This window comes from Ictalurus furcatus, chromosome 18 (genome assembly GCF_023375685.1).
Source record: "Ictalurus furcatus strain D&B chromosome 18, Billie_1.0, whole genome shotgun sequence".
NCBI lineage: Eukaryota > Metazoa > Chordata > Actinopteri > Siluriformes > Ictaluridae > Ictalurus > Ictalurus furcatus.
Window position 1 is genome coordinate 14,729,032 of NC_071272.1, and position 15,746 is coordinate 14,744,777.

Consider the following 15,746-nt stretch of genomic DNA (forward strand, 5'->3'; position numbering starts at 1 on the left):
ACTGATGGCTGAATTTGCCTTCTGTCCTGGGTTCATAAGACCACGACTAGGTCAAGGAGCCAATGTATTCACTTATTTAAGCATTCTTAATGTAACACTCTTCCTGGTTATGCTTTTCTGTGCATGGTCCATCCAGTTTAGTCCAGAGCTCTTTGCTTTGCAATAAAAATGGTGCTTTCATTATCTTTAAACTGATATTTGAACAAGATCAAGGCCTGTGTTTGTGCAGAACTACTCAGGTGTGAGGTTGAAGGAACCTACAAGTGTCCTAAAAATGGATCTGGGTTCTGCTATATACAGCTGTGTTCAGGAGCTCACCGATCGAGAAGGCAGTGTAAGAGGCCAAGCTAAAGGAGCACAATATGACTGGGTTTGCAGAGGAGAAGCATGATGCAGCTGCAGGGCATGGCCAATCAGCAGAGGCAGCGGCGATCACTCTTGGTCACTTCCTCAGACGAGTGCACTACGTTGGGCACGAAGCCACTCTTCACCCCCTCCCAGCCTTCTTGGATGGTGATGTCGCCCCGTTTGACAAGCTCAAAGATATCACGTGTCAGCTCTGTGAAAGCCCGTTCGACGTTAATAGCGTCGCGCGCCGACGTCTCCACATAGCGCATGCCGTAGGCCGCTGCCAGCTTCTCTGCTTCCTGCTGGCTCACCTGCCGCTGCGGCTCCAGGTCACACTTGTGGCCCACCAGCAGGAAGACAATGTTGTGCGGCTGCACGTGGCTGCGCGCCTCCTCTAGCCACTCATGGACATTCTGGAAGGAGCGACGATTAGTGATGTCAAACAGCAGCAGGCCACCCACTGAATTACGGTAGTAAGCCCTGGTGATAGATCTATAAAAAAAATGGACATTGTGCAGATCAGAACATCAAAGTAATAAAAGGAGAGTGCAATTTCAAGCAAAAGCTGATCATTGTTAAACTTAAACATAGGAAAGAAGAACCAAACTGACAACAACCAGGTATAGATTAAGGATGTAACCTGATACAAAAGCTCTTGTGTTCTAAATGGATATAAATATAAATATTCATTATTCATTTTAGGAAAAAATAAAAACATTGCCAGAAAATTTTTACAGGGCATGAGATTAGAGGTGTATATTGGGACATGGATCGCAGATGAAGTAACAACTAAAGTTGCTCAAGGATTTTACTTTCAATGGTACTCAGAGATGAAGCTTGTGGGACAAACAAAGACCATGTTCATTAACATGGATGTCCAGTCTATTGTCAGGAGACTGGAAAAATCCATGGCCAATTTTGCTCCCTTGGCTCTTCCCGATCTCCTGACATTAACGTTCCAACCTTCCGACATTAACATGCGTGTCCAGTCTATTGTCGGGAGAAAATTGGGAAACATTCATGTACCGTGTTCATTCATTCATCCTTAGTAACTGCCCGGTCAGTATATTGGTGGATTAAATTGGTCTACTATTTTGGGAAACTGAACTTTTTGGTTAGACCACGCCCACTTTGGGTTTAAATACAAATACAGATATGGTTATTTGGAGCACTGAACAGATACAGATAGTGGCATTGAGTTACACCCCTAGTATTAAACTGTATAAGATATTCCTAGAGCAATTTTCTGGCTTTCCACATGCATTATATCCATGTGACAGCAGAGTCAGGAAGCCATTGTGAACTTTACTAAGGTTCTACTCACATCTACGATATACAAAATGCCACTGAAGTTATACCTGAACCTCTCTTGTCCAGCCGTGTCCCAGATCTGCAGTTTGATGCGTTTGCCTGGCTCAATCTCCACCAGACGGGAAAAGAAATCCACTCCGACAGTGGGGTCAGACACCTGTGCAAAACGCCCCTCTGTGAAACGTCTGATCAGACAAGACTTGCCTACTGTCGAGTCGCCAATGACGATCAATCGGAACTGGTATAGCCATATAGCTTCCATATCTCATGAGATCTATAGACAAAAAAAGGTCAAATATGCTTTGAGTTGAAATACACAGTACTGTGCAAAAGTCATTTTGTTTAATTAATAACTATATTGAACGATAAACAGTAAAAGCAATCCAAAAAAAATCTAATCATAATTGTTGTTTGGTATTATTTTTTCTCTCAGGTGCATTGTGGTGTAGTTTTCAAAAGAAATCAGCACATTGTTAAAGGCTTCTTGGACAAAATCCTAGACAGCCTCGATTATGTTTTCATCAGAAACACAGTCAATTATTTAATATAAAAATGGCAAAATATTCCCTGTAACATTAACATGAAACTTTTCTATAGGAACACTAATGCATCAGGTTTAAAATAGGCATGTAACACAATTACTATCTAAAATTTAATATCAAATACAAATGGGAAATATTAGTGTCACATAATCACTCAGTCAGAACTAACTGCAGTACTGGCTCAGTCTGGATGAACTTTAACTGGCAAATGAAAATGTTTCTATTGGTCTATGACTGGTCTGTCTTAATTTGTCCTCTAATTATGCTTTCTTTTGTCCCATATTAAGTCTCCCAATTTGTTTATAACTACAGTAGTAACTAATATATTAAATACTTTTACTCTAAAATGTAAAGTCTAATATTCACTCCTTTAACCTGTTTAACTAAACTCAGTGAGTCCAGACAGCCCTCACTCTAGTAACTACACTCTTAGAAAATGTTGAGCCCTTAATAGTTCTTTCATCGTTCCTCTTAATGGGTCTCTACAATGTGTTTCTCTATCAGTTCCAAAGAGGAGGCTGTTTTAGAAACTAAGAACTGTTACTTATCCGATGACTACACATTCCTTTCCTATTACTTTCAATGAATAATTTATAGTAGTTACTAGTAGTATAGTAGTTATAGTAGTTATGCATGGAGAATGATAATGATCATCCATCCATTCATCCATCTTCTGTACCACTTATCCTACACAGGGTCGTGGGGGAGCCATGACATCTCATGGACCACAGGGCACGAGGGGGTCCTGGGGACACCCTGGACCGGGGTTCACACACTACAGACAGTTTGGAAATGCCAATCAGCCTACAGAGCATGTCTTTGGACTGGAGGAGGAAACCCCCGAAGCATGGGGAGAACATGCAAGCTCTGCGTACACAGGGTGGAGGTGGGATTCAAACTCCCAACCCCAGACGTGTGAGGCAAATGTGCTAACCACTAAGCCCCCAAACTACCCATGTTATACATCATTGTATACATAATAATCCTCACCTGTCAGGGGTGCCAGTACAAATTTTGGGTACATGCACTTGATCCCTTGGACACTTTTTAAAATAATAATAATAATAATAATAATAATAATAATAATGTTTTGCCTTTCTCTCTCATACTTACTTCTTGGTGCCTGTAATATGTCGATACAATAATCTAGTAAGCCTGTTTACAACTGTATTTCCTTATAGCCTAATCTGTAAATGAAAAGCAAATAAAGCATATAAATAAATAAAGGCCTCAAAAGAGATCAAGAATGAAGAGTATTGAGAATACCTCAGTTCTAACATGTCTGAATAATTTTCTAAGCTTGTTTAGAGTCCCAGATTTGGAGCTGCAAGCAACCAGCAATCTCCCCCAGCCATTTTTGGCTCAACACAGCATCAGGATGAGTGTAATGGCAGTGATAGTGTTGTGATGAGGCTGCTACACTGGAATGATGCTGCAATTTAATGCATCAGTTCTTCTCATGCAAATTAAAGCGTTTTAGACGATCAAACCAACTGACTATTTTACCAACACAATTCCTATCATTGACCTTAGCCTGGACTTGAACACATGGCCATTCGGTGAGTAGATAAATACATTATTGTTCATTGCAGGCCTGCAAATTGAGTACAAACTGCATCCTCAGGCAAGTAGTCTTCAGCAAAATGCGCGTCTCAGGCCACACACACACGCACACACACACACACGCGCACACACACACTGACGCTTTATTAAGGCACACAACCGAGTAATAACACACTGCAAATACCTCAGTCAAGCTCCTTAATGTCTTGCAAAGGCAAAACCCATGGTCTTCATTGTGTGTCGGTTTGAAAAACAAGCTGCGTCCCCAAGCAAAGCACCCACACACACATCCGAGCAGGTTTTGTTACAAATAATAGCCTATGCAACTAGTTTCCTTTATAACGGTGCAATCGTACCGAGAACCATAATCACTGAGCAAGAGCGTCACCTAATATTAATATTAAGTCTTGTTATTGTTGTTTAAAAATCCATTTCCGAAATCGAATCTTCAATCTCATAATAATACACGAAAGAATGTTTGTAAAATTTGCTGATGAAATGGCAGCATCATCAGCATCATATAGCCTGACTCATCCCTCATCAGTACCATTGCCGTAAAGCGCACAGTGATTGCGCAATTGGCGGGGGCGCGGAGTGTCGTGCTTCCTGCGCGCGCGCGCGTATTACAGCCTTTACGGTATGTGGGAGGGTCTCTGTATCAGGCCTACTACAAACGAGTCGCCAAATTATTTACCTCCCAGTAGAAAAGCCAGATAAGGCTCTGTGCAGATGGTGCAATCGATACACATTTATACGTGTCCTGTGGGTGAAGGGCTTATGAACTGTAAATCCATTATAATGCAAAAGATGCTCCATAATAAGGAGATACGAATGTTGTTGTTTTTTTTCAGTGATCAAATTGTTAAAATTTAAAATGAATATAAATTGGTAATTCAATATCTGTTTGTGTGTGGTGTGTGTAGTTTGAAAATAATGTGTCACTTGGTGGTGTGTGTACATGTATGCTCAGTGTTCGATATATGGCCAAAAATATGTGGACACACTACCATCTAACGCATATGTGCTTGTTGAACATCCCATTCCAGATTTAGTCCCCCTTTGCTGTTACAATAACCGCCAATCTTCTGGGAAGGCTTTCCACTAGATTTTGGAGTGTTTAATTTATGTGTAATTCTGACTGGACTTTTTTATTTATTTGTGTGTGTGTGTGTGTGTGTGTGTTCTGGTTCTGTGTTTTTCAGAAAAATGTTTTTTCGCTGTCGGTTTAAGGATTTGAGAACAGGTAGTATAACACTGGGCTTTCTGACGAGAGAGGGAAACGGAGAATGGTCCCTGACTACAGGTTCCTAACCCTGGTCCTGGAGTACCCCCTGTCCTGCAAATTTGACTGTTTTCCCTGCTTTAACACACCTAATTCAACTAATAAGCTAATTACCAGCATGTTCTGAGTTGAACTGCGGGTGTGTAAGCGCAGGGAAAACACTAAAATGTGCTGGACAGGGGGTACTCCAGGACCACGATTGGGGTTCTTTCTTGTGCGCACTACATCCCATACTGTTTATCCTATTCAGGGTTGCAGGGTCACCTGGAGCCTAATCCAGGGAACTCGGTACACATGGTAGGGACGCCCTGGACGAGGCACAAACCCATTGGACTAGGGGAAGAAACCAGAGTACCCAGAGGAACCATCCCTCCCTTCAACACTCCACACACACACAGAACAGAGGCAGGATTCAAACCCCCAAACCCAGAGGTGTGCGGCTAACCACTGAGCCACCACGCTATTTTCATCACTGTTTACTTTGAAATTGTACCCATTACACCCATGGTCAGTTTGTTTGGTAACTCCACCATGTATATACACACTAATTCGCCCTTTAATCCTGTACAACCCTGGTTCTGGAGAACCCCCTGTCCTGTAGTTTAGTTTTCCCTGCTTCCGACATTTCAACCAATCAGTTATCAATTGCCAGTCTTTAGTTGAATTGTCTAAATCTAAATTAACTAATGAATGAATGAATGAATGAATGAATTTTTTTCCTTTTTTATTTTTTAAGGGAACAACAACAGTAAGGCAATGTTTACTGCCGGAAGTTGGAGAGATTGGAGCCCCGCCCTCAGTGTGCACGAGACCGCAGGATGGGGTTTGGCTGCTACACAGTAAGGGAGCCGTGAAGGCTCACTCTCTTCTGTACTCTTCAGTGCAGCAGGGTGTGCAGTACAGCTAGAAGAATGAAGTTTATTTTATAATACTTTTAAAATAGTCATTTAAAAAGATTTGAAGCGTTTATCTTATTAGTCTCATTGCAGGCAAAAAAAAAAGTAATCCCTGTCTCACTCGAAGATATTTCAGACGTTTTGTTTTGTTTTCTAAGTGATTAAAGAATGTCTGAATTTCTCCAAGCTGCTGAAATGAAGCAGTAACCTACGTAGTCCTCGTGCTTGTTGCGGTAGTAGATCTGTTCAATCATGCAGCAAGAGCATTTGTTCAAAGTTCTTGTGATTGGAGACCTCGGAGTTGGGAAAACGTCTATAATTAAGCGATATGTTCATCAGATTTTCTCTCAGCACTACCGCGCAACTATCGGCGTGGATTTTGCGCTCAAGGTATTTAACTGGGACAATCACACAGTCATCCGTTTACAGTTATGGGACATTGCAGGTGAGACTGGTTTTAATGTTTTATTTTTTAAATAAATGATATCCCTGCTTAAAAAACAAACAAACTAACAAAAACAATAGAAAATCACATAGAATCTTTAATGGTTATAATGGGAATTGTATTGGTTTTAATGGGAACTGTAATGGTCCCTGTGGGTCTCTACTTTTTGTGTCATTTGTTGCCTTCTATTGGTGGAATGTTATGTCTAGTGGATACCATTAAGGACCAGTAATGGTAAAGGTTTTAATGCATAGCTGATAGTTTGTAATGGTGTTTGTAGTTGAAACCATTAGAATTTCTGTGATGGTTTGTATTGTTTTTGTGTTGTTGGTTTTTAGCAGGGATGATTCAAGAGTTTAATTTTTTATTATTATTATTGGAACGTGTCAGGCATTAAATGGTACAGTGTTCTGTGTTTATATCCAGGTGTCCAATGTTCCCTGAAATCAGTCAAAAAAGTAGATGCATTTTTAAAACAAGCTTGAATAAGGAAGCTTTCCTCTGGGCTGCATCACATCACATCACATCACATCACATTGCTTGACTTGATTTTCTCTTCTCTTCTTTGGAATGCAGAGGAATAGTAGTCGTGTCTGGGTTCACCTCAGCTTGTCTCATTCTCATGTAGAGTCACATGAGAGTTAGGAGTAGAGCCAAGGGCCCTTTTTTTCTGTGCCCCTTTGTCTCTTTCCTTCGGTCTTTCTCTGTCCTAGCCTCTCTTTCAGTGCATTATAAATGAGTAACATTTCTAACTAGGAACATACTATAACCCCCGCCCCCTCCCCCCTCCCAATAAACTCCTGGGCAAAAAAAAATAAAAAATGGGCCAAGCCCAAATTGGCTAATATTAAGCTTTTAATGCTCTTAACAACAAATTGGTCAGAAAATGAGCGAGTATTAAACAAATGCACTCTGCAGACGTCCTGTGCCACCATTTTCTTTTCTTCTTATGCTGCAGTGAACTATTTATGGAAAAGCCAGAAACCAGGGAAATTCACTTATATACAATGATTTCACTTATATACAGTGATTTGAATGACCACTGATTTGTTGTTAAGACCATTTAAAGCTTAATATTTTTGCCATTTTTGAGCTAGGCCCTTTTTTTTTTTGCCCAGGAGTGTACAATACTCTTATCAAAACTCTGGCCATAAGCTGATATATGATATCTATAGTAACTGCCAACTTATGCATCAACGTCAGAGGCTTTTAAGACAATTTATGCTCAGTGGTCACATGCAAGAACTGTGTCATGTCAGGCAACTTCACACACATTCACTGCATACTATTCCTCAACATCACTGTGCAAAAGTCTTAGGCACATGCAATGTTTCAACATTAAAAATACTATAAAGAACATAAATAAAGTCATTATTTATTTATTTTAAATAATAATGTATTTATATGTGCCCTTCATGGTACCCAAGGACCCAAAATATATATAATACATATAATACGTATACATATCATATACCCATAGTAGTAAATGAAACATATTGAAAATATAAAATTAAACAGTGATTAATAAAGGTAAACAGAGAGGGATACAAGAATATAAAAGGAAAATGCATGTGTGTATATATACAATAAAAACTTGGAGAGAGAGTCTCAGGAACATTTTGTGCAGTTTTATAAGGAAATTAGCTGGGAAGTTTTACTGAGCATGTTAAAGAATCTGCCACAGCTCTTTTTTTTTTGTCTGAAAATGGTCTGTTGCTTAATATGTTGCCTTCTTTACTGACATACAAACATTTTTCTGTAACATTAAATATATATATTTTTTGGAAAAGTAGTGTTTGGAAATATAAGATGTTTTTGTAATAAAATAAACATCTATAATAAAAAAAAATAGGGTAAGACTTTTGCACAGTACTGTATGTCCACTTATCGGATCTGAATTCCAATTCTTAATTCTGAATTCCAGTTCGATATTGATCCATTTTCAAGACCATACGGACTCCAATACTTACATTTATTGATTCAATGATCTTTAACACATGTACTATGTGTGCAATGTTCAATACAACATAAAAGTAATGTGATGGGCCCAATGAGAAGCAGAGTTACTCTTTTATTCTTCTTATAATGCAGCAATTTGCCAAAGCTAACAAAATTTCTTTATTGAAGAATCACGTCATACAAAATTTTGTATCCATTTATAGTTACCTTTAATGATGTGGAATGTCTACGAATCAAGTTAGCTCCTATTGTCACTTATGTTATAGCAGCTATAAAGACATAGACACTTCCCTCACCGCACTCTTTTTTTCTCTCTTTCTTGAAGTTAATCAAACAAAAAAACACAGCTTGTTATATTACTGAGAATTCCCAAATCTTGAAAACTTTGACATGTCAGAAGTTTTAAGTTACTTATATGCATGTAATAAACGCAGTAATGTGTGAATTGGGATTTGCTCCTTTTTTGTAGGTCAGGAACGCTACGGCAATATGACACGGGTGTATTACCGCGAGGCTGTAGGAGCTCTGATAGTATTTGATGTGACCAGGGCATCGACGTTTGATGCGGTACCAAAGTGGAAAGATGATCTGGACTCAAAGGTTACTCTGAGCAATGGCAAACCGGTCCCAGCTGTTCTGCTGGCCAATAAGTCTGACCAGTCACGGGAAGGCCTGTCCACTCAGATTCCCAAACTCGACTCATTTTGTAAAGAAAACGGATTCGTGGGCTGGTTTGAAACATCAGCCAAGGTGAGTGGACGTTAATCGTAGTGCATGTGAGGGAACTGAGGGGTTTTATAATGTGTTTAACAAAGCAGTGTTTTCATGAAGTCCTTTTATGTCATTGTTATATAACATTAATGACGTCCAACCAGACATAAGCTTTTATGGGTTGTAACCAGAAAGAACTATTCAACTTCGTTCAGCCTGGTCGTTTTTTCCACAATATTTTGAATCAGTAAAGGAATTTTGAGTTTATATTATTGAAATTATTGATTATTGATATTATTGGAGATTCAAGTAAATGGCCTAAATGTTGGTCTGGTGATTCTGCGTATTTACACTGGGATGATTCAGAGGTCAGTGTTTGATGATGGTGTGTGTGTGTTAATGGGATATGAACCACATGGACACATATTACAGTTTAGAGAGGGCATGTGTTTCAACTCGCAGTTCTTCTCTAATTAAGTACACAGGGGTGTGTGAGAAAGGAACTGTATGAACAGGACCCAAAGCAGCTCCTCAGATAAATATTAACACCCTGCTGTGTGAGCACTTGAGGCCAAAGGGATAAGTCTTATATTTGAAATAAAAAATGAGAGGGGAAAGGGTGAACGATAAGGCTGAAACATAAAGCAGATTGAATAGTTACACAAGTTAAACATTGTGCTTTCACAAAATGTGGTGCTCATATCGTGACTTATCTGCTTGCTAAGTGCTGCAGAATTTGCTGTGGTTACATGATTGTCATATAGGCTGACTACTGTTCATGTTACACAGTTCAGTGATTCTGTCATTTACTCATGCACTGCACATGTTAAAACGTAGAGATTAAAAGTTTAGGGTGAGACATTACATATATCATAGTTGGCCTTACTGATACTATCCTCTCCTGGTTCCTTATCCTGGATCTTATCTCTCAGAGAGACAGAAATTTGTTTTGATTGATAGTTTTAGATCAGACTTGCTTGTCCTCTCTATGGTGTTCCCCAAGGCTCATTTCTTTGCCTGCTATCATTGATTATGTACAAGCAAAATCAACAGATGGCATGGTCTGGATCGGATGATACACAAATTTACATGTAAGCATTGGTTGACTACCTGGAGGAGTGTAAACTTTCTAAGGCTCAACAATAACAAATCTGAAGCCATGCTGACTATGTTTACATGCACATCAAATTCTGTTTAAGGTCTATATTCTGGTTGCAGAATGCAATGTTTTTATGCGTACAGCCATCATGGTTGTTGTAAGTATGCCTGAGTTGCCATTCCTAAATACCTAGACTACAGATAAGCATCTGTTAGCACCCACAATTCCTTGCAGACTGAGCATGTGCAAATATCTCCTTTTTATGCTGAGTGTTGTGACCAAAAAACGTGATTTATTTTGTGCTTTTCTTGTGGAAAACTATTTGAATTGGCAAAATTCCAATTGCACAAAGTTGTTTTCACAGTGATGTCCGTTGGTAAATGGCTCCTTTTAGCTGTACTCATGTTCGAGGCACAACTGAATGAGTGTTGTGCATTTGATGACATCACGTGACGCATCTTGGACTGAATCTGCGGAAAATCTGCAGTAATTTCGAAAAATTGCGAGCAGCTCGGAATATTGCGCCATTTGCTTTATTTAGCATTCATTTCTGCAATCGTGAAATCGCGGAGGGACTGTTACATGCAACAAACTTCCTATTAAAACAGGCATATTCCAGGGCTGGGGATTAGAATTTGCGGAATCAGAATATTGTCTTAATCTGAAGCGGGCAATCGGATTACGGTTTTTACATGACTCAGTACTAATATTATTAATATCGGAATATTGACGTGCATGTAAATGCAGTCACTGATTGCATCTCCATCAACCCTAAAGACACAGCACCACTCCTTTATTACATCCGCATCCGCTCAGGTTGACAGACAGTCAATTGACAGACACATCTCTGTCAATTTATTCTTATATTAAAAACATTACTAGCAAGTACAGAAAGCCCTCATTTTAAACAGTGGCTTCAGGAGTTGTTTTATTGTCTGGCTATGGGAAAAAATCACATATGTTGTTACCGGAAAACATGAAAAGTTTTTTTTTTTTTTTTTTTAAATATGGAACCCCATGATCCAAATAATCCTGTATATTTTCAATGTAACCTGGCTTAACACCCATCACATGTCATCACTATATTAATGTACCAATGTTTGGATATATGCATGTATGTTTGCATAAGTTGTTTTGTTATTTCCCCTATTTGTTTGTTTTTCTGCATGTATTAGTCCTTTTATTTTGTCTGGCCAATTTTTTATTTTGTCTGGCCAATCTAAATTCAATAAAGATACTGTTGAAGTCAAGACTGCCAAGTCTAAGACCAGGACTAGTCAAGATCAATTCCAAGAGAAAAGCATCATCATATTTCAGTTTTGATGTTTTATGAGTGTTTTTCCTCCTTACATGCCCCTCAACTATATTTTGTGCTTTTGGCAGAGTGTGACACCAAGCAAACCCAAATAGAACTAAAAATGAACCAAAAGTACACATTTTGCTTTGATTCCGACTTACGCTCCAGGTCCAGGCATGTTACCTAGCCTCCTTCTATCTTTATTTCCTTTTCCTTTATTTAAATTATATTACCTTTTTGTTATTATCACATACTTTTTTATGTGCTGTTGTGTATCTGTACAATGTCCTTCAGTACACTGAAACACTTTTTAAATGAAAATGCTATTATAATTATTACATTATGTAACTCCCAAGGTCTCACAGCTTTTATTTGTTTTTTGTTTTTATATATAACGTAAGAATGGGTAGTGACTGATTTATTGTAGGCTGATGTGTCTTACTGCAGGCTGAGGTTGCTGTATAATAAGCACTAAATCCAAAGCACATTCTTATCTGTGACTCTTGTCTGTCGTAGGAAAACACCAATATTGAAGCAGCAATCAGGTGCCTGGTGGAAAACATACTGGCCCATGAGGAGAGTGCTGCCTGTGACTCAGACCCGGATACAGTGACCCTGTCCGGCAACAACAACACCAAAGATCGTGGCAAAGCCAGATGCTCTGCATGTCCCAAATAGTGAGACTGATGGTAATGAGGAGCAGAAGTCAGAGAGAGAGCATGAGAAAAGGGCACAGAGTTACTGGCTTCACCCTCAAAAAAAGCAATTAAGATAAGGCTCTGCAGTAAAGAAAAACTGCTGGTTTATATTCCTATAGCATTTCATCTACAGTATAGTCCCAATAACTGGTGAAGTTTGTGTATAGCCAAAAGACCAAAAAGGCACTGTGAAGAAAAATTACAGAGCCTCTTTACTCAGTTTGTGAGCAGCATAAGATTGTGCTGGCTGGTGGACCAATAGATCAATGATTAACCCATTTATGCATTAACATTTTACCTCATTTGTTAATGTGACCTATAATTGACACACTTGAGTATTTGAGGGGTCAGGGGTTTGCTCATGGACTCTCAACAGTGGCATTTGATGGTGCTGGGATTTGAGCTTCAGACCTTCTGATCAGTAGCTCAGTAATCCAAAGAATTTAACTACTGAGCTACCATTTAGACTACCATTTAAAAAGAAATCACAGTATGAAAATGACATGAATACTTCAAGGGGTTGGGGAAAATATTTGCAATTTTACCCTCAGTGTGTGGGTACATGCAAGTTTTCAAGGCATAGTAATAATAATAATAATAATAATAATAATAATAATAATAATAATAATAATAATAATAATAATAATAATGTCACCCTGAATGGGTGAGTCAATCGCAGGGCTCCATGCAAACACATATTTACAACGTGACACCATGTTTTTGGGAGGTGGGAGGAAACCAGTGAACCCAGAAGAAACCCACAGGGACATGGAGAGAACATGTACAACTCAGCACTGAAAGTAAGCCAAGCTCAGGATCAGACTAATAATAATAATAATAATAATAATAATAATAATAATAATAATAATAATAATAATAATAATGATGATGATGATGATGATGATGATGATGTTATTTTAGGGGGCATGGTGGCTTAGTGGTTAGCACGTTTGCCTCACACATCCAGGGTTGGGGGTTTGAATCTCGTCACTGCCCTTTGTGCATGGAGTTTGCATGTTCTCCCCATGCTTCGGGGGTTTCCTCCAGGTACTCTGGTTTCCTCCCCCAGTCCAAAGACATGCGTTGTATTCTGATTGCCATTTCTAAATTGTCCATAGTTTGTGAATGGGTGTGTATTCGATTGTGCCCTGTGATGGGGTTGGCATCCTGTCCAGGGTGTCCACCGCCTTGTGCCCTGAGGATGGATAATAATATTAATGATAATGTTTTCTTTTTAATGTGCCTTTTCCAATCTCAAGTTTGCTTTACAAAAAATAGAGAAAGAAAGAAAACGAAACACTGCAATGAACAAGCAATGGGACAGTAGTCACAGCATGTATCAGGATAATCCACACTGACACATAGCAACATGAAAACAGCAGAAACAAAACCACAAACCATTAAACGTGGAGACAAATCAGCAAACTACAATGCAAAGTCCAATTAGTGACTGCTAATCCAAAACATAGGAATAGCACTTGACAGTGTGTCGCAGAGTGCTAGCAAGGTGGTACAGCATGCATCACAGTCATGTACTTTTTGTCATTTTTGCTTGTTTTTTGTTCAAAACCCCAACTTTGGTTAATTTTACAGATATTAAATATGACGAAGGCTGCGAAAGGTATCTAATGGTGCTAGGACAGCAGTGGTGCAAACTGGCCTGACGTTAAAGTTCTGCAACAAAATATATACAGTATCTCACAAAAGTGAGTACACCCCTCACATTTTTGTAAATATTTGATTATATCTTTTCATGTGACAACACTGAAGAAATGACACTTTGCTACTATGTAAAGTAGTGAGTGTACAGCTTGTATAACAGTGTAAATTTGCTGTCCCCTCAAAATAACTCAACACACAGCCATTAATGTCTAAACCACTGGCAACAAAAGTGAGTACACCCCTAAGAGAAAATGTCCAAATTGGGCCCAAAGTGTCAATATTTTGTGTGGCCACCATTATTTTCCAGCACTGCCTTAACCCTCTTGGGCTGGACTTCACCAGAGCTTCACAGGTTGCCACTGGAGTCCTCTTCTACTCCTCTATGACGACATCACGGCGCTGGTGGATGTTAGAGACCTTGTGCTCCTCCACCTTCCGTCTGAGGATGCCCCACAGATGCTCAATAGGGTTTAGGTCTGGAGACATGCTTGGCCAGTCCATCCCCTTCACCCTCAGCTTCTTTAGCAAGGCAGTGGTCATCTTTGAGGTGTGTTTGGGGTTGTTATCATGCTGGAATACATGCTGGGATCATGCTCTGCTTCAGTATGTCACAGTACATGTTGGCATTCATGGTTCCCTCAATGAACTGTAGCACCCCAGTGCCGGCAGCACTCATGCAGCCCCAGACTATGACACTCCCACCACCATGCTTGACTGTAGGCAAGACACACTTGTCTTTGTACTCCTCACCTGGTTGCCACCACACACTCTTGACACCATCTGAACCAAATAAGTTTATCGTGGTCTCATCAGACCACAGGAAATGGATCCAGTAATCCATGTCCTTAGTCTGCTTGTCTTCAGCAAACTGTTTGCGGGCTTTCTTGTGCATCATCATCCTTCTGGGACGACAGCCATGCAGACCAATTTGATACAGAGCAACAATTCTTTTTTTCAGATCCTCAGAGAGTTCTTTGCCATGAGGTGCCATGTTGAACTTCCAGTGACCAGTATGAGGGAGTGTGAGAGCGATGACACCAAATTTAACACACCTGCTCCCCATTCACACCTGAAACCTTGTAACACTAACAAGTCACATGACCCCGGGGAGGGAAAATGGCTAATTGGGCCCAATTTGGGCATTTTCACTTAGGGGTGTACTCACTTTTGTTGCCAGCGGTTTAGACATTAATGGCTGTGTGTTGAGTTATTTTGAGGGGACAGCAAATTTACACTGTTACATAATCTGTACACTCACTACTTTACATTGTAGCAAAGTGTCATTTCTTCAGTAATGTCACATGAAAAGATATAATCAAATATTTACAAAAATGTACTCACTTTTGTGAGATACTGTATATATTTTGAAAAGTTTTTTGAATGCAAAATGTTTAAATGTAGAAACAAACCAGGACACAGTATTATTTGCTTTGTAGGATTAGGAATCTACTGTGCTGAACATAAGATGCACACAAGAAGGATCACATGAATAAGCTTGGGTAGGGTAGTACAGAGCAGATGATTTGTTTGCACTACAGTGAACAATGTTTCAAATCGGTTTTTAAATGACTACCAGAACTACAGCATGGATGTAATGAAAAACTGAGCTAAATGGGGACGTGAGCATACTGCCCCATGATTCCACAATGACCAAACCAATGGATCATGAGTTTATATCTGTTAAGTAGGAATTAGCATTTATTTAAATAACATTGTGTGTATTTTGTTTTCTTCATTCACTGCTGATATGCTGTATTTATTGACTTTATTTATTGTGCCACATTCATGACCATGGAAATGTACCGAACCATTTGGAAGATGCATAATGGAGATGAATAAAGGAATTTGAAACCACATCTTGTAAATGAACTGGTGATGCAGTAGTACTGTGTGTGTGTTGTATAAATCTGTGTGCTCTGTGTGTGTGTGGGGG

The 15,746-nt window shown here is 39.4% G+C and overlaps 2 protein-coding genes across 5 annotated transcripts; one reads left to right on the plus strand and one right to left on the minus strand.

Annotated features, from left to right (window-relative positions):
* Positions 1-53: 53 nt before the first annotated feature.
* Positions 54-4,301, minus strand: rab39ba (RAB39B, member RAS oncogene family a). Its single transcript, XM_053648662.1, has 3 exons — positions 3,949-4,301; positions 1,707-1,933; positions 54-840 (listed from the first exon to the last, which is right to left on the minus strand). The coding sequence occupies exons 2-3, from the start codon at positions 1,919-1,921 to the stop codon at positions 414-416; spliced, it is 642 nt and encodes a 213-aa protein (XP_053504637.1). The 5' UTR covers positions 1,922-1,933; positions 3,949-4,301; the 3' UTR covers positions 54-413.
* A 1,756-nt stretch (positions 4,302-6,057) lies between these two features.
* Positions 6,058-15,667, plus strand: rab38c (RAB38c, member of RAS oncogene family). 4 transcript variants are annotated; one of them, XR_008388376.1, is made up of 5 exons: positions 6,058-6,387; positions 8,816-9,096; positions 11,970-12,142; positions 12,831-13,658; positions 13,745-15,667. XR_008388376.1 is itself a non-coding variant. In XM_053648663.1 (4 exons), exons 1-3 carry the CDS (start codon positions 6,195-6,197, stop codon positions 12,129-12,131), a joined length of 636 nt encoding a protein of 211 aa, XP_053504638.1. In that variant the 5' UTR covers positions 6,058-6,194; the 3' UTR covers positions 12,132-12,142; positions 12,831-15,667. The 4 variants fall into 4 exon arrangements, 1 of the variants encoding a protein (XP_053504638.1); XR_008388375.1 differs by having other exon boundaries at positions 12,831-12,951; positions 13,073-15,667; XR_008388377.1 differs by having other exon boundaries at positions 12,831-12,951.
* The last annotated feature ends 79 nt before the right edge of the window (positions 15,668-15,746 follow it).